This window comes from Lynx rufus, unplaced genomic scaffold, assembly GCF_022079265.1.
Source record: "Lynx rufus isolate CCGP_SWC_20201006 ecotype Redwood Valley unplaced genomic scaffold, mLynRuf1.p SCAF_8, whole genome shotgun sequence".
NCBI lineage: Eukaryota > Metazoa > Chordata > Mammalia > Carnivora > Felidae > Lynx > Lynx rufus.
The window spans coordinates 58,197,201-58,220,986 of record NW_025814896.1 but is presented as its reverse complement, the minus strand read 5'-3'; the positions used below and the strand labels follow the sequence as shown (position 1 = coordinate 58,220,986).

The 23,786-nt window shown below is 43.5% G+C and overlaps 2 protein-coding genes across 5 annotated transcripts in view; both read left to right on the top strand.

The window, feature by feature from the left end:
• The window catches only part of IL1R1 (interleukin 1 receptor type 1), a 129,666-nt gene extending 125,964 nt beyond the window's left edge, over positions 1-3,702 (top strand). For all 4 annotated transcript variants that reach the window (XM_047067526.1, XM_047067528.1, XM_047067525.1 and 1 more), the window contains one exon: positions 325-3,702. In XM_047067526.1, the coding sequence (XP_046923482.1) occupies positions 325-743 (419 nt within the window). In that variant the 3' untranslated portion in view covers positions 744-3,702. The remainder of the gene's footprint in view (positions 1-324) is intronic.
• A 10,832-nt stretch (positions 3,703-14,534) lies between these two features.
• IL1RL2 (interleukin 1 receptor like 2) overlaps positions 14,535-23,786 on the top strand; it is a 40,166-nt gene continuing 30,914 nt past the window's right edge. The window contains exons 1-3 of the mRNA XM_047068685.1: positions 14,535-14,764; positions 15,538-15,772; positions 18,886-19,081. Of these exons, the coding sequence (XP_046924641.1) occupies positions 14,707-14,764; positions 15,538-15,772; positions 18,886-19,081 (489 nt within the window). The 5' untranslated portion in view covers positions 14,535-14,706. The remainder of the gene's footprint in view (positions 14,765-15,537; positions 15,773-18,885; positions 19,082-23,786) is intronic.

Below are 23,786 nucleotides of genomic sequence, written 5' to 3'. Positions count from 1 at the left end.
GAAGTTTTATTTAGTTTTGGAAAACTTTAGAACTAGTTAGATCCACTGGTTACTTTACAACTGAGACAGTAAAATAAGAGTGGAAGAGATCAAATGGTTTAAGGCTTTAAAGTTTATACCAGGAGTATTCTGAGTTCTAAGTGAAATATTCAGCTTTTGTGGGCCAGGTGTTAAGCTGGTCTATAAAATCAGAAGCTTCTTTAATCTTAATTAGGATGAGAAAAAAACATTGTACGACATAGGGGATGGGGGTCGGGTCTTGGTTTGGGAGAGAATGATTATAAATTGAAATTTTACTTACTCTGCTGGGCTTCCTGTTTTCAGACATTGTTGACGTCACTAATGAAAACATAAAGAAAAGCAGAAGACTGATCATCGTTTTGGTCCCAGAGGCATCAGGATTGGGCTGGCTGGAGAATTCATCTGAAGAGCAGATAGCAATGTACAATGCTTTCATTCAGGATGGGATTAAAGTTGTCCTGCTTGAACTGGAGACGATCCAAGACTATGAGAAAATGCCAGAAACCATTAAATTCATTAAGCGGAAACATGGGGCCATACGCTGGTCAGGGGACTTTAAAGAGGGCGTGCAATCTGCAAAGACAAGGTTCTGGAAGAATGTCAGGTACCACATGCCCGTCCAGCGGCAGCCACCTTCATCCAAACACCAGTTACTGTCCTTGGCCATGAGACCAGACTCGAAGAAAAAGCTTCAGAGGGAGGTGCATGTGCCTCTCGGGTAGCAGGGAGAAGCTTGGCCAAGAGTTCCTTGGGTGACTCCTGTCTTCTGGCATTGCAGGCCAGGCTGTGCCCTCACTGACTGTACAGTCATAAAATGCACGTGTAGAGTCTCTTATCCTTGAGGTCACCTGGAATTGGATTGCTCAGGGAGCAGGATGTGGTGACAATAGCAGGTCAGGGCAATTCAGAACCGAGAGCTTGGCAGTCCTTTTTAAAAGGCAACAAATGCCCTGTCCAAATGTTTGAACTGCTGAGAACAGGCACCAGGACAGCAAATGAGAGGAAAGAACAATCAGGAAATATTTATCATCTATAAATGTTTTTATGGAGCTGTCCACAGTCCAAGGAGGGCGGCTGTGACCCAGCCCCCGGGGATAGCATGGTCACTGGCCACCCCAGAGGCTTTCCTTGGCAGTGCTGCAGGCAAAGTGAGACTGGTATTTCACAGAGGAGGGAAGAAGTATGCTTGGAGAACTTTCCATTTGCTTCGCATTTTCCCTACCCATCAACAGCCAGCAGTCTGTTTCCAGAGACTGAATTTCATTTCACAGCCCTTTAAAATTCTCATTTCAGTGAAAAAAGGATCGCATGTTTTTGAAATCACCTTAGCTTTCTGCTGGAGAGAGGGCATTTCAAAAGCAGGAGTAGCAGAGAATAGATCCACTCTGGAGGCCTTCCCCCCTGGAGTGACCCTTCTGTAGCACCTTCCTCTTGTGCATTCCACTTGACTCATCATGTCTTTGGAAGGACAGCTTCCCAATCCCTTCCTCCTCCCTCTCTGTCACACACCTGGCCCACGGATTAGCCTTCCTTCATAAAATGCTGCTCCAAGCTCCTCCTGTTCCTACTGAAAACACCTCTCCCGGTTTAGGACCTAAAGCCCAATTACGCATTTGCATTTCGCCACTGCTGCCCCCAAACCCCCAGTCTGTCCGCACAGCTGTGCCCCTCACTGTCCTGCTCTGTGAACTCCCAGGTCAGCCTTTGCGCACTTCCACACCTGCCCCTAGTGTTCCTTCATCTCTGCTTCTCCTTCCAGTCTCCTCCGACCAGAATGTCTTCTGGAATTTTCTCCAACCCCCAGAGTTGTATGAAATTCAAAATTTACCCCAACTCTGTTTCTCTGAGATTTCCCCAAGAAACTGCCCTGAGACACCTGCTCTCTGCTCTCAGTCTGATGGCACTTAGTCTGCTGGCCGTCACTTTATGAGAAGGTGGTTCTGTGTCCCAACTAGAGAGACCCTGCTCTCTGCAGGAGGGGCTGTCTCTTGTAGTCTGCGGTGGCTTCACGAGTAATTAGCACATGTGACATAGATTTGTGTGGGGCTTTCTTGTTGAAAACTGTCCACAGATTCTCATATTTTTTACAATCATCCTAATTTTATAGAGAAAAGAAGTGACCTGTTTTTTGTTTGTTTTGTTTTTGTTTGTTTTTTGTTTTTTAAATCACGCTTAGTGCTGTCAGACGTAGGGCTTCTAGCTCCGTCGCTGGCTTCTTAGTGCAGTGTCCTGAACGCTTGACTTCAGGTTATCGAGTGTCCCCTTCGCCCCTACCCTGGCACTTTTGTGAGAAGAAATGACTGTTTTCTGAGATGGTGGCTGAGTCTAGAGATGCTTTCTTTAAGAAACCAAATTCTAAACTTTTGAGTGTTGGAATTTACAAAAATTGTTTCGAGTTTACGGAAAATGTTTCTGCTGTCATATAGTCTTTCCCAAAAGGTAGATATTTCTTAGTGAATTAAAAATGAAAGCAAGTTGCTGTTTTGGTCTAGGACACGGTTTTTTAAAACGTGATGATAGTCCTTAGAGAAACCCTGGAAAACTGCAAAGCCAAGTTCATGTGCCATTTGCTGAGGGGCACGGGCACCATTTTTAGAAGTTGTATGAACATGGACAGGCCCTATGTTTTTTTTATTTTTTATGCTTAATGCTATGGGTGAACACAGTCTTATATAGCATATTTTTTACCCCTGAAAGCAGTTAGAGCCAGACAGAAACAGAGTTGAATGCTTTGCCTCTTCTCTTTCTACCTGCTTTTTCTTAGATCCAATCTGACAGCATTGCGTAATAGTGCTGTTTTGAGACTGTTGTTGTTGTTGTTGTTGTTGTTTTTAAAAAACTGCCTTATCTTTATTTGCCAGCATATACACGAACTGTAGCCAGAAGTCTGTGGGGCTCGGGCGGGGGGGCTGTTATGCCCCCAAAAGGCCTATCAGATGCTTAAAACGTATTATGTTGCTGATCATTTTTAGTCTGTCATCTGTAAAATATACTTGCTGTGTAGTGTCACGAAAGCCAATTCCGAACATTAGACTTAGCAGCAAAGTTGGCCAGAAAGTAAGGAGCGGGGAGAACAACCAAGAATTACCAGCGGCATTTGCACCTGGAATTTCTGGAGGGCCAAGAATCAGGGGATGTGCCCTGGGACCAGGAGGAGCCCCAACAGGAAAGTGCATGTCGCCTGTCACTCCCTGTCCTTCCAGGGGGGATTCCGGGGGAAGGCGCTACACTCCTAGTTCTCTGGGAACTTCCTTTGTTTTATTGTTTTCCCTGAAAACCTCTTTTAAGCTCTTCCTTTCAGGCCTTTCCCATTAATTAGATTTTACTGCATTATCTGATGGTAATTTTTTTTGTTTGTGTGAGTGTTTAAAGGAGAGTTTGCCATAAAGCATTTCGCTTCCAGTTGTCAAAAACTGGCTTAGCAGAATTTATATCTTCCTTCTTCCACCTCCCTTTGTTTATTTGCAATAACAGAAAAGGTAGTGAGCCATTTTTCTCAGTGGTATTTTTGATAAATTATATTTTTATTGGTTAATGATGAAGGGTTTTTAAAAACTTGTTTGTACAATTCTAAGCAGATACCAAGTATTTTTATATAGTAAAACACCAGATTCATGTACAGCATGTATCACTGATCGATGGACTGTACTTGTTTTCCAATAAAATTGGCAAAAGCTGGTATTGAGAATCCTCATTAAAATCTGTTTCCATGCCGGCCCTGCCCTGGGCTTGCTGGGTCACACTCCCAGGTCTGATGTAGGGTGAGGACACCTTCTGTCTGGGGAATTCAGGGTCCACGAGCCAGCCAATGAGCTCTGGATCCCATCTCTAGCCTCAACTCTACTCCATTTGTTTGCTTGCTTCTAAAATGGATTAAAATGTGAGTTTTATTACTGTTAACACTTTATGAGTCCAAAAAAGACAAGGGCAACATCTGTATGGACTGTTTCACATTTTGCAAAAGGTTTCGTTGAGTTCCTCCTTTGACCCAGGAGGTGAACACAATTGGCCAACGTGTCCACAATGCGAGCTCACCATGCTCACAAACTCTAAAGATCAGAGAGCCCTCTGCATGGTCGGTGCTGTTCTGTTCTCGCTTCAGAGAGATTCTCAGCAAGCAGAGGGGCTCTGGTGGCACCTGGGGAGCCGGCCTGGGGAGGCAGGTCAGCCTGGGGTCTGAGGACCCATCTTAGATCCTGCCTCGGACTCGCTGTGCAAATTTGGACAAACTATTTGAGCCCCAGTTTCCTCACCTATAAAATGGGTATAATATCGAATTCACTGAGTTGTGTAAGGGTTAGAAAGATGAAGTAGGGGCGCCTGGGTGGCGCAGTCGGTTAAGCGTCCGACTTCAGCCAGGTCACGATCTCACGGTCTGTGAGTTCGAGCCCCGCGTCGGGCTCTGGGCTGATGGCTCAGAGCCTGGAGCCTGTTTCCGATTCTGTGTCTCCCTCTCTCTCTGCCCCTCCCCCGTTCATGCTCTGTCTCTCTCTGTCCCAAAAATAAATAAAAATGTTGAAAAAAAATTTAAAAAAAAAAAAAAAAAAAGAAAGATGAAGTACATTCTGACAGGCAAAGTGCCTAGCGTGCAGCAGGCCCTCAGCAAATGGGAGTTTGCTTAGTAGTCATTCTGTGAATACACCTGGTTACCTCACGTCATATGGGAATCTGCAAATTGGAGAGAGAAGAGTAATAAACCAGAAGTGGCAACTGACACCAAGGAGGAAGTAAAGCAGTCAGAAAAATAAAGTACAAGTGGCCAGATAGAGCTGTGTGACACCGAGGCCAGGAGCCCTGCTCCCCTCAGCCATGGCATCTCTGTATCACCAAGGGGTGGGGACTGGTGTTCGTCCAAGCTGACCCTCTGCTGACAGTGGGCTTTAATGGATGTCTAATGTCTAAAGAAAGGGAGTCAGGGGCACCGGGGTGGCTCGGCCGGTTGAGCGCCTGACTCTTAATTTTGGCTCAGGTCGTGATCTCACAGTTCTTGAGTTCAAGCCCCATGTTGGGCTCTGCGCTGACAGCATGGAAGCTCCTTGGGATTCTCTCTCTCTCTCTCTCTCTCTCTCTCTCTCCCTCCCTCCCTCCCTCCCCCTCTGGCCCCCTGCCCCATGCTCTCTCTCAAATAAAAAACATTATTTTTAATTAAAAATTTTTTAAAAAGTAAAGGGATTTAACACATTCCTGAAGGATTTTTCAATAAAAATGAAAAAAAAATGCAAGAACTTAGAAAACTTCAGGATCAGCTATCCAGAAAACTTGCTTATACAGAATTTCTCACTGGAAAAATTCAGGTTTTTTAGCATATTTTGGTTATTTTACCAGTTAATATATTTTTTAGCAAACAACACAAAGTCAAGGCTAACAACCATTCAAAAAAATCATTTAGAAGTGGTTTTTTTTTGTTCTTGTTTTTGTTTTTTTGGTCATGAGGATTTTTATTCTCTTTACTAAATAACTTCCTTAGAATAGGGTTTTTGTTTTTCTGTTTTCTGGGTGTTTTTGTTTGGTTGGGTTTTTTTTGTTTTTTTGTTTTGTTTTGTTTTGTTTTTGTCTCTAGAAATGTTTCTCAGTAAGGGTGCCATCTGGTGGAAAAAACATGAATATAAATTCCTGCACTGTCGCAGTTTTGAAACTAGAGCAAGGCACTTCGTTGTTTTGTGTCTTCTGTTCTCATTTGTGAAATAGGACAACCTAGGAAACCTGTGTTTCAAGGTTTTTATATGTGGAAAGACCCTGTCTGGTGTCTGAGAAAGAATCCCAAGATACATTTTTTTTAAAATTTTGCCTTTTGTTCAATACATATAAAACAAACTTAGTTTTAATTTTTTGGATTTTTTATTTCAGAGAGTGGCGGGGAGAGAGCACATGGGGGGAGAGAAAGAATCTCAAGCAGGCTCTACACTCGGCATGGAACGCAAGCTAGGGCTTGATCCACAACACTGGGATCATGACCTGAGCTGAAATCAAGAGACAGGCACTGAGCCACCCAGGCATCCCCCAATTCATTTAGCCACAACATAGCCTTTTCAGATTATGAAGTTTTGGGTATGGAGGGAGAGGAGGGCATATTATCTTGGTGTTAACTTCTAAAAATGATAATAACTTTTACTTAATCCAGTTTTAGCAAGTCAGGATCTGACTAGTTATTTTTAATGTACACTTGACCCCGGGACAACACAGGTTTGAACTGCTCACGGTTCCAGGGTCACCTGCAGTAGGTTTCCCAAATATTAATTGGGGGACTTATAAGTATCATATAGTTATAAAATCAGATCTCCTCAAGCTAGAGGAGATCTATTTGTCAGAAGAAAATCTTTTCACCTTTGAGATGAGAATCTGTTAGTGTGGTAAGTTGGGCTTGATGTGAAAGTCACAGAGGGGGTAGCAGGTGGGAAGAGAATGTTCTGGAGTTGGAATGGGGAAAGTTGTTCCTTTTTTACTTTTTTAGATGCACAAATGGATCAGGACAGTAGTCAAAATTCATAAAATATGAAAAATAGATTACACATAAAAATGTACATGGGGAGACAGGTGGGAGGGACTTCTTTTTGGTATGCCAACATTTATTTTACAACCAAAATATGACTTTGTGTGTGTGTGTGTGTGTGTTTATGCAAATATTAGTTTTACGCAAATATTAGTTTTAGGGAGGAGAATTACAGGAAATAGAAGACACTATTTAAAGTGAGTATTAGCCTTTCAAAACAAAAACATGCTCATCTAAACACATGTTGGTCAGGTTTTGGCTGATTAAAGTACATAAACCCTGTGTTTGTTCACCTTAAATCTGCAGCCCAAATATTAACACTGTAGTCAGAAACATGTGTAGTTGTTAGACCAGTTGAGCCTGTCCCACTTGAATCTAGCCCCACAGGATACTGTTGAGACTCCTCCAGGCTTGTGCTGGGAGTTGGGAGATTAATTTGCTCAGAGTGAAAGTCAGCGAAACTTGTTTTTCTCAGAACCTTTGACCTGGAAGTGATCCCAAGTGTAGCTTAGTTCATACTTCTGGGTCTGAGATGACCTGCAGGAATACCATTTCTCAAGGTTCCCTGGTTTTCCTTTCACTAAATATATCCTGAGAGAGAGAGACTCCTGGGACTTCTTTAGTGAGAGGGGATTGCATGTTTAACATCTTCCGTGGGAACCCCCTTCTGCTTCGCCCAAGTGGTTAATCCTGCCTGGCTGCCACTCCTGTTTGTCTCCTCTGCCATCTTACGTCACTCATCCTGCTTAGCCTGAGACACAGCTGCTCTGTCGCCTTCACAGCTGTGCACAGTGGCCATCCGTTTGAACACTACTGTTAAGAGGAAATGTACAATTCTGCCTTCTTCTGAGTTCTTATTTCTAAAACCTGGACCCCACGTCCTCCCTTAGATTCTCAAATACAGGGGAGATATTTTTGCTCTCAAGTTTACTTTTGGATTATTTTAAAGTGTTAATGATGTGCCTCATGTTATGCCAGACACTGGGAAAATTCTAAAGTCAGAAAACACTTAAACCTTGTCACAGAGAATAGTGTGAAAGGAGAAAGCACTTCGGGAAATGAATTCATATGGTAGAGGGTCTTAAATCCCTGACTAAAATATCTGCCTTTTTTGATTCAGAGTTGGTATAAGGGAGCTATTGGAGATTTTGGATGGGAGAACGTAAGGCATAAATAAAGTTGGCTGGGGGTGGGCATAATGATGCCGGGGAATTAGGGAGTAAAAGTTTAGGGAGGCTGTTGGCAAGTGGGGACAGTAATGCCTCTGTGAGTTGATTGTATGAGAACCATTTTTCTTAAGTGAGTTTAAAAAAAAAAACAACCTTTTCGTATTATGGAAACAGTATTGGTTTGAGAGAATGCAGAAATTTCTAAACAATACAAGTAAGAAAAATTCACCCATTATCTTACAAACTTAAAAATTATTACTAACATTTTATTGTCTTTCTATTGATAAAGCTGGGATCATATAATATGAGCAGTTTAATACCCTTACTTAGTAAAAACATTTGCCTATATTACTATTATTGGAAATGTGATTTCTGAGTGATGATTAAGCCTGTCAGGTGAATGGTCCGTAATTTAACTTTTCTGCTTTGATTGGATATTCCTTGATCTACTCCAGTAGCCTCCTACCTGGGGCCACGTTTCTCTACTTGCTACCTGATTCCTCATAACCAATTTTTCATGCCGTATCGAGAGTAAATTGCCTTTGATTTTAGCTATTTATTTATTTATAATTTTTTTTTTACATTTATTTATTTTTGAGAGACAGAGAGAGACAGCGTGAGCAGGGGAGGGGCAGAGAGAGAGGGAGACACAGAATCTGAAGTAGACCCCAGCCTCCGAGCTGTCAGCACAGAGCCTGATGCAGGGCTCGAACCCACGAACTGTGAGATCATGACCTGAGCCGAAGTCAGATGCTCAACCGACTGAACCACCCAGGCGCCCCTGATTTTTTTTTTTAACTGAAGTATAACCTACATCTGGAAAGGAACACATACAGAAACAGGTCCATGAAGTTTCACAGACACATTTTGTCCATACTGCCAGCATCCAAATCAAGAAAGGAAGGTGATCAGCATGGGAGCATCCCTGTTATGTGTCCCCCAAGATACTGACAGCCCCTGGCCCAAGGGAAACGGCCATTCTGACTTTTGACAGCAGAGATTAATTTTTCCTGTTTTTGAAATTGAGGAGGGCACCTTTTGGGATGAGCACTGGGTGTTGTATGGAAACCAATTTGACAATAAATTTCATATATTAAAAAAAAAAGAAATTTATGTAAATGGAATCAAGTAGTATGATGTCTGTTTTAAAATCCATTTTCTTTTGTTTGACATTATGTGGATGTGAGACTCATCTGTGAGATCTGTCCATATTGTTGCCTACACTTGGGCGTGGTTTTTATTCATGGCTCTATGGGATCCCATCGCATGAAATCAACCATACCTGTTTTATCTATGCGATTGTTGATGGGCATTTGGGTAATTTCTAGTTTTTTACAGTTATAAACACTACTGCTGTGAATATTCTAGCAAATGTCTCTTTTGTGAACATATGCATACATTTCTACTTGGTGTATCCCTCAGAGTGGATTTGCTGAGTTAGCTTCTGAAGATACTACCAAATAGTTTTCCCACGTAGTCGTGCCAATTTGTGTTCCCACTAACAGTATATGATAGCTCCATTTGTCCCGCATCCTTCTCAAAACTTAGTATTAACAGTTTTTATAATTTTAGCCATTTTTATGAGTTTTTAATGCTCAATGTGACATTTAAAAAATGCAAATAAGGTTATATTTCTTTTCTGCTTTAAATCTTCGAATAGCTTTTCATTTTACCTAGAATCAAATCCAACCTTCTTTTTATTGCCTACGGGCCCCTTGGGTGGTCTAGCTCCAGCCTACTCTGTGACTTCTTTTATCCAGCATTTCTGCTTATTCACTCTGTTCAATTCACACTGGCCTGGCTGCCTTTATGCTATTTTGAAACATGCAAACTCTCTCCTCCTTCAGAAATTTTGTACTAGCTGTTCCTTCTAGAAGGAGAACTCTTTCCCCAGATATCTATGAATGCTCAGTGAATGAGTGAATGAAGGGATCACCGAGCCTGGGGGAGGGGCAGGCCTAGGACCTCAGGAAACCCAAGCTGCTGCTTCTTCCCTCTCTGGAAGCTCATTTCAGCAACAAAAGCCTGGCACAGAATTGCTGCTGTACATTTCAAGTCTCCTAGAGACTACAAATGTGAGAACTGAAGAACCTGAAAGGCATGAAGATCGCGGTAGAACTTCCACCCCCGCCCTCCCAACCCCAGCCTAATCCTGCATTTCAGAGCATTTGACCATTACATGTGAACATATCTCTGCTTCATCCTCACTGGGGAACTTGACGTGTGGGTTGGGTTCAGTGGGAAATCATCGGATATTTAGCTAGAACAAATAAAAGCCACTGTGTATTGTATAAAACACACATTCGTGTATATGAATACACATCACAACCTCGTCTAAGGAGCAAATAGACTGAAGGTAAAAGTCAACCCGGCTGAACTCAGTGATGCCTCCATTACAAAGATTGCTGTTTTACACCTGCTCTCAGAATGATGTAAAGGATCTGTGGAGAAATGGTTTCACTTCATAAAAATAAATTAATGAATAAATAAACCATTGGAAAGAGGCCATTAACCATGGCTTGTGCCCAATGACATTAACTTCTAAGAATGTTGCCATTGCAAAAATATCTGCAATTAGGGAAGACTGACAAGGAGGAGTCAGTGGGAGAGTGAGAATAAACTCCAGGCTCACCAAGTATTTCTTGCTGTCGGGCACCCTGCAAGGAGCGTTTCACAAATGCCACCTCTGAAAAGTGGGTGTAATCATCCCTCTGTCATACATAAGGGCTGTTGCTGGGGTTTGAACTCCCTGGCAGGGAGAGGACAGTGAGGTACCTCTACACCTCCCTTTGAAAGCAGCTACATGAGACATCAGAGGCAGAATTTAATGAGTTCTCTGTAGATCAATAAAACGAAGGCAAATAACCAGGTGGGTAAAAGGGCAAAGCACGTGAGAAAACATTTCCTAGGGGACATATAAATGGCCAATGCACATAGGCAAAGATGTCCCATCTTACTAGGAATTCGAGAAATATAAAATAAAATCACAAGATAGCTTTTACATCACTAGACTTGCGGTACTGGCAAAATGTAAAAGTCTGACATTATCAAATATTGCCAAGAACGTGAAGCAATGCAAACCTTATGCTCTAAAGGGTGCCTAATGTGGAGAAAATGAGGGATTTTCTAATACAGTCACAGATGCATCTACCCGGTGATGCCTCAATTTCACTCACTAGACAACCTCTCAAAAAAAGCCACACAAGAGAACATTACAGAAATGTCCACCACAGCACTATTTTTAAGAGCAAATATAAATTTGAAACAACCTGTATGTCTAAAGGAGAGGGATACATAAATTGGAGTACAGTCGAACAATGGAATATCATACAGTCGTGACCTTGAACTACACTCTTCAAAATGTTTGCATTTATGTTGCTTAAGGAACACACACACACACACACACACACACACATACCGGAATGATAAGCACTAAACAGGATAGTGAGTTTGGGGGTGGGGGTGTGGGGGGAAGGTATACAGAAACTTGGTCATTGTGATTTGAGTCTGGGTCTTGCTTCCATGACTTATGATTCGTTTTGAATTCGTTAGCTGTTAACCATTGCATGTTGCACCTCTAAAAGGAGAATTTTTAATGTGAAAATCAGAGAAGAATAAAGTGACTGAACTCAGGAAGTTCCCGCACAAAACAGCAATTTTCTCAGGGCCATCCTAAAGCAAGCCTGAGCTGAGCCACAGAGAACCTCCATAAATACATTGTTTGAATTCCTACCTCCCTTTTTCTCATTAGCAAACAATGCTCTCCGGTTTCTCCAATCTTTCAAGGTAATTAAGGGCCTGCCCTAGATGTTTTGGCTTTCTGTTGTTTTTAATTGCAACGTTTACATCCTCCTTAAAAACAGCATTTCCATCCTCCTGATAGGTTCTGCCTTCAGAGCCAAGTGGTTCCCCCTCCACCTATCAGGAAACACAGGCCTAGAAACCATCCTTGAAAGTGTAAAGTGGCCGGTCCAGAGCCTCACCAGAAAAAGGAAATAGCAGAAATGTCCCTTCGAGGCACTGCAGGGGTGGGGGGGGGGGCTGGGAAGGCACGTTGGAACTTCTAAGCTTTGGGGCAACTATACTGATTGGATTTGGCACTCCGTGACTACTGTCCAGCTATAAAAAAAGTAAGATACGACACAAATTTTTTTATAAGGCAGAAGCTGAAGAAGACAATGAGAGTTAAGAAAAAAATGGAAATAACTTTTAACACTGCTTACAACAATGGTTCTGTATGTATGTCACTTAACAGTTTTTGTAGTAACACCCTTGTTTTTTTTTTGGGTGGGTGCCTAGACCTTGCTGAATGTACATGTACTGAAGAACCTCATTTAATGCTGATGCTAGGGGAAAGGAATAAAGATCTCCATTTGCAGCTTACCAAAGGGGTCCTCCAAGTGTGAGAGGCCTAAGGGTTGCCAAGGTGTGTGAAATCAAAACTATTTTCATAATAGTATTCAGACCCTATTTATTGAAAGGGCGGGCCTACGCCCGCAGACTCCATCTTGTTCTGTGTCCTTCACCTTGACCACGCCTCCTCCCCTTGAGTAACCTCCCGCTCACCCCTTCAAACTTCCCGATCAAAACACGCCCGGCGACCTGCGTAACAGAACTGCGACCCTTCCCCAGCCAATCGGCTGAGGCCACAGCCATTATCTCACCAACTGCCCCTAGACCCCAACAAAATCTTTGTGCTTTTGAAACTTGCTCTCTCTTTCCTGGTATCTCACCGCTGCGTCAGTGCAGGTAGGGGATTGAGCTCCAGCTAGCTGGAATAAAGGCTCTTTGCTTTTGCGTCGGACTCGGCTCCCTGGTGGTCTTTGGGGATCACGAATTCTGGGCATAACATTTATCTTTTTAATTCTCATTCTCTCCAGTCTTTTGCTTGAAAGTGGATTTTTTCAGAGGCTACCTGACATGTTACATCCTAAGAGGTTTGATGCCGAAGCAGCTGTGAGAATCCAGCTGTCTTCGGTTAAGTCAGACATCAAAGAGACTTGGGAACATTAAGCAGGGGTATGTAGTAGTAGGTAGAACAGTATGACTTTCCTCAATAAATTTGTTCTGGAAAGTTCAGTTATTTTTCATAAGATGCATGACATTTATGTTAACACTTATGTTAAAGTCTATTGTTTGTATTTAAAATAAACAAGAGGAGGGGCGCCTGGGTGGCGCAGTCGGTTAAGCGTCCGACTTCAGCCAGGTCACGATCTCACGGTCCGTGGGTTCGAGCCCCGCGTCGGGCTCTGGGCTGATGGCCCAGAGCCTGGAGCCTGTTTCCGATTCTGTCTCTCCCTCTCTCTCTGCCCCTCCCCCGTTCATGCTCTGTCTCGCTCTGTCCCAAAAATAAAAAAAAAAATAAAAAAAAAAAATAAATAAAATAAACAAGAGGATAAGCGTTTTAAATGCTCTCCGTCTTAATTTCTGATAGAGTAAATATTGACAGCAGTAACCCACATAAACAAGCACTTTAGAATCCTCAATAATGTTTTGAGTATAGCAACTTGCAAACCCCTGGCCCCCAGCTCATCACAGAAAGCTGTGCTGGTAATGAAATTGCCAAACTCCTGTCCTGTTCCTGCAGCTGCTTCTGTCTTGCTCTCTCTAAAACCACAAAACCCGCCAGAGATAGCTTGGTCAGGAATCTGCTAAATGGAGATTACATTATGTATATATATTTCTTCTTCTTCTTCTTCTTCTTCTTCTTCTTCTTCTTCTTCTTCTTCTTTCTGAGTCCCAGTGCCCTGCAGGGATATCTCTGGGTGTCTCCTGAAGGCCAGGGCAACCTGTCCTGGTTGATACCATCTTTGGAAATTTCACACAGGAGCCGACTTTGTGCTCAGGTATTTCAGGATCGCCCTGGGAGGTCTGCTTTACAGAAGTTAACAGCCTGACTGGGGCAGGGAAATGCTATTCCTCAGAAGCCATTTGGGACAGCTTCCACGTTGGGGTATTCTGTATAGACCAAGCAGGGCATGTAATAACTGCTCAGACGGGTCTGGAAAGGCAAGAGTTCCTTTATGGGGACGATTCGGAATAGATCTAAGCAGACATGACTGCCGGTGAAAGATTTGTCAGCCGCCAGAAAATCAGGTAACAACGCCTTTAAACCCACTTCTTCCTGTGATGGCACTATTCCTTCCTACGCTCCCCTTGGGGAAGGTAGGCCTGCCCTGCCCATGGTGGCAAGGAAGTAGCGCGGTATGGAAATGCCACGCCTGGGTTCAGTGCCTGTCTCCCATTCTCCTCTCTCCGCGGGATCCTGCCTGCTCCCGCCGGTCTGGCAGGTGGACACGGGCCGGGAGTCTGCGGTTGAGCCAAGCGGGTGCGGCGCCGGCCGTCGGAAAAGTGGCCGGCTAACATGTGCGCGACCGAGAGGCCGGAGATCGGGACTCCCGGGAGGGCGGCCCCCGGCCCGCCGGCGACCTTGGGGGAGCGGGCTCCGTCTCTGGACGAAGGTGTGCAGTTCCCGCTACCTGCCGGTCCGGCGGCGCTCTGGCTTCCTCTCCCTTTTCCGGCGGCCCTTTGCCAGGTCGGCCTAAGCTGGCTTCTCCAAGGTGAGCTGGTGGTGAGGGCTGCGTTTGGACCGCCAGGCCCAGGCGGACCCCGAGGCTAAGGCGCGCAGGGGAGAGGCTACGCGGGACGCACAGGTGGGGAGCCCAGGCGGGTGGCGTGCCGCTCACCCGGCGCAGGGCGCACACCCGCCTCGCTGCGGGTTAGCAGAGGTCACGCCACCGCGGCCGCAGGAGGGGCCAGGGCGCACCCCGGAGCTGGGAACCTCCCTCCCTACGAAGATCACTTCCCGGCACCGCGCCTCCCAGCTCCTCCCGCTGATCCCTCTCCAGTCTGCAGGATTCTGGAGGTGGGGCCGGGAGCGGGGAGTCTTTGGCGGCACGTCGGGTAAATGTGGGCACCCCGCGAAGACTGGTAGACCTGGGCTAGGACCTCTGAGATTCGTGGTCGCCGTCCCCGCCGAACCTCATCCGCTCCGACCTTGTGTCTTCCTTGTCGCCCAACGGGGGGATGCTGGCCCTGTTGTTCTGCGGCGTGTCCATCGCGCTTCCACCCTTTGTCAGAGCAGGTACGTTGGGCCGTCCTCGGGTCTAGGCCACCCTCACCCACCTGCCTCCTTGCGGCTCTGTGGGAGCGCCTGCGCGGCCCATCTGGGGGCTCACAAGAGCCCCCAGCCTTTCTGCTACTTCCACCCCAGGGGACCAAGTGAAGTTAACGCTGAGTGGGGAAACAGCAAGTTCCCAGCATCTGACGCTCAGCCCCAAATGTCCCCTTTGGGTTTTGAGGCACCTTTGGGAGGGGGAAGGTGGGGGGGGGGTGAGGAGGTGTGGGTAGGCAAATTTGGAAGTCTTGAGTCCAAAGGCTCAAAACCCAGCAGCAGAACAGACTTCTTCCAAGAAGACACGCCGTGCAGTGCCATGCTATGCGGTTCAGTAGAAGCGAACTTTAACATGAGCAGATTTTTAAACAATCCTCTTTGGGATGAAATACTTGCACCTTTTATTCAAGACGGAGTGAAATAACTGGGTGGCAGAGCACAAAGAAACAGGACAAGGGGGCTCAGAACAGGAACGTGTACTCAGGCAGATAAGGACTCAGGGTCTTAGGAAAGAAGGGACAGAACAAAATCATCCCAGACAGAGAGGATGAGTCAATGTCTTTTATGGACACATTTTTGTCCATAAATCAAATCAGCAGACCATTTTAGGGAACTCCCACGCTGAGAAAACTCTCCAATACAATTTCAGATTGGCTAGAAAATTGAAGAGGCATTTGTTAAAACTGATAATAAATAGCACCAGAGTTCTCTTTCATGATTCCCCCACCCCTTTCTTTCCCTAGATGCATGCAAGGATATTAGAATGTACAAGGAGACACCTTCCGCTGGCCAGCCTTTTGCTTTTAATTGTATAAACCTGTCACCAACGTCCGGGAAAGTACATGTAACATGGTATAAATATCCTGGCAAAAGCCCAATATCCACAAATGCACAGTCCAGAATTCACCAGGAGCAAAACTGGATTTTGTTTCTCCCCCTGACACAGGAGGACACCGGGATCTACCAATGTGTCATAAAGTAAGTTGCTCATTTAAAATAGAACTAAGTCCTTCTTTCTGTCTCTTTTTCACACACACACACACACACACACACACACACACGTGTGTGTATAGTGTTATAACCATATATATATATATATATATATATATATATATGGGGGCGCCTGGGTGGCGCAGTCGGTTAAGCGTCCGACTTCAGCCAGGTCACGATCTCGCGGTCTGTGGGTTCGAGCCCCGCGTCGGGCTCTGGGCTGATGGCTCAGAACCTGGAGCCTGTTTCCGATTCTGTGTCTCCCTCTCTCTCTGCCCCTCCCCCGTTCATGCTCTGTCTCTCTCTGTCCCAAAAATAAATAAAAAACGTTGAAAAAAAAATTTATATATATATATGTACATATATATATATATAATTCTTTTAGGAAAATTCTTTATAAACTCTTAATAAACATAGAAAGCTCAGTGAGAGAATCAAATAGTTTTATAACAGTTTGTTACCAGACGGTTTCCAGTGAACACATTTTACACTTGATCTCAGCCAAAATGCCGAGAAGTGATCCAGTGAACACATTTTAAAACAGAACAGGTTTATAAATCAGTTGTTGGAACATGAAATGCGTCTTTTCCCATTGATCTAAGGCCACAGGCCAGACCAGCTTAAAAATCTGTTTCTCGCATTGTTATTGCTGCCTTCTTTCTTAGAATGCCAGAAGTTTTCGTGACAGGTGGCACAACCAGATGGGGATAAACCTCCTTTGAGCACCTTCTTGTAATGGCACCACAATAGGAATTTAACAGTGACTGACAGATATGTTGCAGGCCCTGTGCTAAGTAAGCCTCATGTTAGGACCTAATGTAAATGAGTGACCCAGGGCTCATGGCAGGGAGACAGTTGAGCCTGGTAGGGGCTGTGGGGAACCAGAAAGCATAAGTCCCACCAAAGGCAGCAATCTCTGCAACTCAAGCCCATTTTCTAAGTTTTCAGAGAACCTGGAAATTGTATGTATGTGTGTGTGTGTGTGTGTGTGTGTGTGTGTGAGTGTATGAGTGTGTGTGTGTGTGTGAGAGTGTGTGTGTGTGTGTGTGTGTGTGTGAGAGAGAGTTTTCAATAAGCTTTGTGAGTATGGCTTAAATAAAACACATTTGTGGACAAATTTTGCCCAACGGCCTCAATTTTGTCACCTTTCCTTACTGGCATGCATGTCTTTAACAAATGATTTGATCTCTCTGAGCCTTGATTTTCCTATCTGTAAAATGGAAGTAATGCCAGCCTGATAGGGTTGAAGGGACAATTAGCTGAGATTATATGTGAAATTGGTACTGGAGAAAGGTGATTGCGTTTGCCCAGTGGTACACAAGTGGGAGTGGCTGTGAGCCCCTGTTTCATGGCTCCTTTCCACAATTTCACTCACTGTATAGATTAAGGTGCTGACAAGGTGTCTCGTGGAGGTCTCCTGTCCTGTTTGACTCTGGGTTATGACATAATAGAGCTGGAGATTGTGTGGCACACAAATTCATCTGGATGTCTGGGCTGGATTTAAAATACTTAAATCTGGTTGCTGTGAAACAGGGAAAGATCATCTTTCCTAGAAAGTAGACACAGATGCTGCTGTCATGGAAAAAAATAAGTGTGAATTCTCACAAATCATTAACATACAGATATGAGACATACTTAGTAAACTGTATATTTTTACACTGAAGTAATTTCAAATTCCTGCAAAATTTGCAAGAATAGTATAAAGAACTCCCACCTATCCTTTATCTAGATTCCTCATTATTTTAACATTTGCCACATTTACCTTATAATTCTCTCTCTCTCTCTCTCTCTCTCTCTCTTGCTCTCTCTCCATATATGACTGATCCCTGAACAACATGAGTTTGAATTGCATAGGTCCACTTATACATGGATATTTTTTTGATAAATATAGTACATTACTGTAAATGTATTTTGTCTTCCCTATTATTTCCTTAACATTTTCCCTCTAACTTTATTATTTTTTTCTTTTTTCATTTTAAAGAGAGAAAGAGAGAGCATGAGCAGGGGAGAGGGGCAGAGGGAGAGAGAGAGAGAATCCTAAATAGTCTCCACACTCAACATGGAGCTCAACAGGGAGTTTGATCTCACGACCTTGGGCTCATGACTTGAGCTGAAATCAAGAGTCAGTCGCTCACCTGACTGAGCCACCCAGGTGCCCCTCTAGCTTACTTTACTGTAAGAACACAACATATAATACACATAACATACAAAATATGTGTTAATCCATTGTTTGTGCTATCAGTAAGGCTTCCAGTCAACAGTGGCTATTAGTAGTTCAGGTTTGGGGGAGTCAAAAGTTCTATGTGGATTTTCAACAGTGCATGGGGTCCAGTGCCCCTAAACCCCTGGTTGTTCAAGGGTCAGCTGTATATGTATATTACACGCAATATTTTTTTTTCTAAGCCATTTCTTCTAAAACGCTTGAGTTGTATGCGTCGTGTTCCTTTAGCCTTGAGTAGTTCCATGTGTGTTTGCTGCCAAGAATATTTTCTTAGTTATCATATTCAGGGACCATCATATAACATTTTTATCTAACTCCCAATTCACACTATAATTTTGTCAATCATCTCGATTTTCCTTGACACATTTTGTTCCTTTCCTTTCTGGTAGAGCATCCAATTTGGGATCATGTATTGCATGGGGCTGTCACGTATTTTCAGTCTCTTTTCATCTGGAACAGGTCCTCTGTGTTTCACAACATTGACATTTTTAAGGAGTGCAATTATTTTATATACTATCCCTTCATTCGGGTTTGCCAGACATTTCTTCCTGAGTAGGATGAGGCTGAGCCTTCTTGGCTGGAATAGCAGGTAGTCGGTACCCTCTTCAGACAACACACTCAGCAGCTCATGGTGTCCATTTGACCCTTGGTGGTGGTAATCAGTTGGATCATGTGGTTAAGGTGTTGTCCAGGGTTTCCACAATATAAATATTTTTTTTCCTTTTTGTAAGTAATGATTTGTGAGATGCATCGCACCTCGTTTGAGGCAGAGGGCTTGCACAATATCTTGAAGATGATTTGGCAATCTGGAGAGGAGTGGATTCATTTGATTTTGTGACTGTTGGAGTTTACGAGGTTTCACTTTGCCATTTTCTTACAGCTATACAAACACCTGCCACAGAATCCATGTAAACCTAACTGTGTTAAGAAAATATTGGTATTGTTTTTCTGGAAACAGTCAACTGATTTTATCAGATGAATACAAACAAATACTACATGCCGGAAAAGACGACAGTCTTACCTGTCATCTGAACTTCCCACAGAGTTGTGTTTTGGATTCAATAACGTGGTACAAGGTAAAAAAAAAAAAATAATTTTCCTATGATATTTTTCTTCTTCTTTAAAACTTACTCACTTTGGGGGGGCCTGGGTGGCTCAGTTGGTTAAGCATCCAATTTTAGCTCAGGTCATGATCTCACAGTTCATGAGTTCGAGACCCACGACGGGCTCTGTGCTGACAGCTCAGTCTAGAGTTGGCTTCAGACTCTGTGTCTCCTTCTTTCTCTGCCCCTTCCCTGTTCTCACTCTTTCTCTGTCTCAAAAATAAATAAGCAGAAATTTTTTTTTAAACTTGTTTTTAGTTTAAGTTGTATCTTTTAAGGCAGAGTTGGTAAAGAGATTTGAGTACCTAGCTAATTGTTAGCTAATTGATATTGATAATTTTACCCAGCTGATTATTGATTTTAAAATTTATGGTTCTTATAACTTTGAAATATTTTATTCCTTGTATTCACCACCTCCCTGCTATTATATTTTTTGAGAACTATCCTTGGTTATTCTTTTATTCTAACAGATTAATAAATTTGAGTGGGTACTACATGCACATGATTCAATAATCACAAAGTATAAAAAGTCACCCCTGGAAAGTATCCTCTGCTCTCCTGAGCTGTATTTGCCCTGGGCCTGTTACACCTTTCCTAGCATGTGGCTGCTTTTATTACTTTCTTCTATCCTTTGTGTTATTTTTATATCATGCTATCCAAGCAAATAAAACTATATCTTTGTCCTTCACTTTTTATGAAAACACGAAATCCTTGACTCACCTTTCTGCACCTTGTGTTTTCACCTTGGAGCATTCTCTTTTCTTGGCTGTCCCAGCAGATATTAATGTCTAAGGCATAATCCTAGGCAGGGAGGAGAACAGGCTGGTTATTTAAGATAGGATTAGTTTTCCTGTAATTCTGCTTGTTAGCACCTGTCGGTACAGCCATCTGGGGCGTGATTTTTCTCTGTGGAAACCTTTTTATCACCTGATTCAATTTCATTAATGGAGAGAGGCTTATACCAATTTCTCATTTCTTCCTGAAAGAGTTTTGGTAAGATTTCTTTTTTTGTAGGAAATTGCTCATTTCATTAAACATTTCAGATACTCTAGCATGCAACGGTTTATCATCTTTGCTCTTTTGATGTCTGTTTCTGCCAGAAGGTTCTTCTTTTAATCCCTGTTACAATGTATTTGTCTCTCACTGTCTCACTGGATTAGTCTCTCATAAGAGAGGTGTCAGTTTTATTACTTTTTTCCAAGGATCCAGTTTTGGCCTTGTTGATCCTATTACATGTTTTGTGTTCATTTACTTTGTTTCCATTTTCTGCTCTCACAAGGCAATGAATGGCCTTATCCCTGTGTTTGAAGGCGCATTTGCCAGTGTGCAAGTTTTGTAGGCTACATTCTCATTAACCTTATAATTGTTAGATTGTAGGCTATGTATAAAGCATTCAATTTCATTGATGATGCCAAGTTCCTTGACAAAATTTTTTATCGGCTTATACTCACCCCCTGCAATATCCTGGACTCCCTAAAACCTTATCTAGGACTTTGAATTATAAGACTTATATATTTTTTTATCAGCTTAATGGGTGTAAATGTTACTGTATTGTTGTTTTAGTTGCTTTTCCTTAATTATTAGTGTTGGTGAGATTGAACAACTTTTGCATACATTTACTGACCATTTTTGAATGCTCTGAACTGGTGACTCCTACCTTTTGCCCTATTTTTATTTTTTTCATTTTTCTCACCATTTTGTTACTGACTCACAAGAGACTTTATATATCTATATATTCTGGGTACCAATGTTTGGAATGCGTGAACAATTTCCATTGAGGTTCAGTGTATGTATAGAAAATACATGAAGCTTAAGGGGACAAGCTTGATGGATTATCAGAAAGTGAACATACGTTTTGGTTACCCCTTCCAATGATCAAGGTCAAGAACTAAAACACCACCAGCACCTCAGAAGGCCCCCTTCTGCCATCTTCCAAAGAACTGTACTTCCCTAATCCCCTGACTTATAATAGCATAGATTAGTGTTGCCAGCTTATGAATTTCACTGAAATTGAATCATATTGTATGTAGTACATATAGGCACAAGCCTGGCTTGCTTGGCGCAATAGTAAACTTGTGAGAATCATCATTTGAAGTTGGGATTGACGCGGTCTTCTTTTAGGGCCATGCTTTTAGCGGTTTAACCAAACCGTGTGGTCATTTTTTTTTTTTTTTTAAACGTTTATTTATTTTTGAGACGGACAGAGACAGAGCATGAGCAGGGGAGGGGCAGAGAGAGAGGCAGACACAGAATCTGAAGCAGGCTCCAGGCTCTGAGCTGTCAGCACAGAGCCCGATGCGGGGCTCGAACTCACAGACCGTGAGATCATGACCTGAGCCGAAGTCGGACGCTTAACTGACCGAGCCAGGCGCCCCAACCGTGTGGTCATTTCGATCCCAGCTGAGGACTTAAGAGTTTGGCAGGACGTCAGGCCCTGACTCTAGCTTTTGTCTCCTACACCTGTATCTGTCAAAGCACTGTCTTATCAGTCTACTGGCTGTCACCTTCAGGATAATTTGGGGGGTGGGGCGCCCGGGTGACTCAGTTGGTTGAGGCTGAGTGTCCAACTTCAGCTCAGGTGATGATCTCACGGTCTGTGAGTTCGAGCCCTATGTCGGGCTCTGTGCTGACAGCTCAGAGCCTGGAGCCTGCTTCGGATTCTGTGGCTCCCTCTCTCTCTGCCCCTCCCCCACTCATGCTCTGTTTCTGTCTCAGAAATAAATAAACATTTAAAAAAAAAAAGAAGTATTTGGGACACTTAGTTCTAAACACCCAGTTTTCCTTTAATGAGAAGTTCTCTTTACAGACTTTATAGCTACTGCCTGTGCCTTCTCCACTTACAAGGCTAATACCTGGCCCTGAGGAAATGTTCAGTAAGTTTCTATTGAATAGGTGGATGGCTTCTGAGTTCTTTCTATCTCCAATATGTTTTGTTTTTCTTATTAACTATTGGGCCAGTGGAAAAAAATTATGTGACAAGTATTCATTTAATATGTGTTGGGACATATAATAAACAGTTTGCATACTCTTTCTCATTATCCTCTTGTTAGCATTGGCTCTGACTACAGTTTAAAAACTAACAACAATCCTGTTCCAAGGGAGGCCTGGCTGGCTAAGTCAGTAGAACATGCAACTCTTGATCTCAGGGTCATGAGTTCCAGCCCATGTTGGGCATGGAGCCTACTTGGAAAAAAAAATTCCCTAACAGTGTTCCTGTTTCACTTAGAGGGTACTGATTGCCAGGCCACCGCCCCCTCAGCCTCAGTTGGCTTGGACTGTGGCATTACCCACTTTCCGAGTCCAACTTTGGCCTTCTCAGGATACGGGGTCACACGTTCTTCTCCATGGCTTCTTGTAGACTCTTCCTCCAGCATTCTGTCTCCCACCTTGCAGCCTTGCAACAATTACCTCTTGGCACCAGCATTATGCCCCTTTAGAGTCTTATCAGTAGAACTCTTCTCGAAATTTTTTCCTCTCGGCCTGGGCCTATTGTGGTCATAGATTGGAAAGCACTTGACATTTGTAGAGAGGTAGGTTTTTAGAATCAACTTTGTCACTACCTCAGTGTTAAGAGGATGGGTTTTTTTTTTTAAAGCACTTGGCTCGGACTTATCTTCTACTCCCTGAATCAGATTATCCATGGGTGAGGTTCAGGCATCTTTATTTTTAAACTATCTGCTCAGCCTGAGCAGATAGGAGGCTAGGAGTCGAGCAATATGAAGAGGAGGGATTGTTCTGAAACTGTCCCACCAGTGACCTCAGTTATGGCTCTGTTTTTGCTACTCTCCAGTTCAGACCTTGAGTTACTTTTGGGCCTCAGTGTTTTCTTCTGTCAAATGAGAACGTTGGAATCAATTCTCCAAGCACTTAGAGCCTATTATCTTCCTGGGGCCATACCAGGAAATGTTTTGTGTAGGAGGTGAGCATTGCACTGCGTAAAGAATGAATAGCAATGAAGCTGGTGGGGGAGGGGGGGTGGGGGGCAAAAATGATGACAATTAGAAAAAACCCTAGCAGGTGCAAAGTGATCAGGTAAGAAAGAGAATGGTGTTTGGGGGCATTAGTTAGAGTCTGGGGTCCATGTCCGAGTGGGGTAAGGTGATGCTAGGAAGTAGAAGATCTTGTTTGCTAACCAGCACATAGCCTTTCCCCCACTTAAAGTATGTTAACGGCCAATCACCCTATTAGGAGAATGACATACTCCACTTCTTTACGCGTTAGTAAAGTCCTCGTGGAGGCACTGCAGGGAATAAATTGGAAGGGCTTGCGGATGGTGGCGTGTGGATCATTGACGCTATTTCAGAAATTCAGTGATTAAACGAGGACCATTGAGGAGAGTGTATAAGATAGAACTGACAGAATGAGGGGAAAGGAGAGGAGAGTAAGTGGAGGGAACTCATTCCCAGTGGCCCCTCTTTTCTCCATTAATTGGAGGGAGATGTTAGGTGGAAATTTAGAAAGAACAGTGTAGGTGAGTAGGTGAATGAGGGAATCGAAGGCAAAGAATTTCTAAGGTGAAGACCATGAATTAGTAGTGATGCCAAGACTCATGTTGATGTGATTTTCTCTCATAATGTTCATCGGGTTGTAGGCATGTAGGAGAGGGACAATGGGACCAACCCAGGGTGGGTTTTGCAGGCTGAATATGCTGCAAGGATAAAGGGCGACAGTGTGGAGG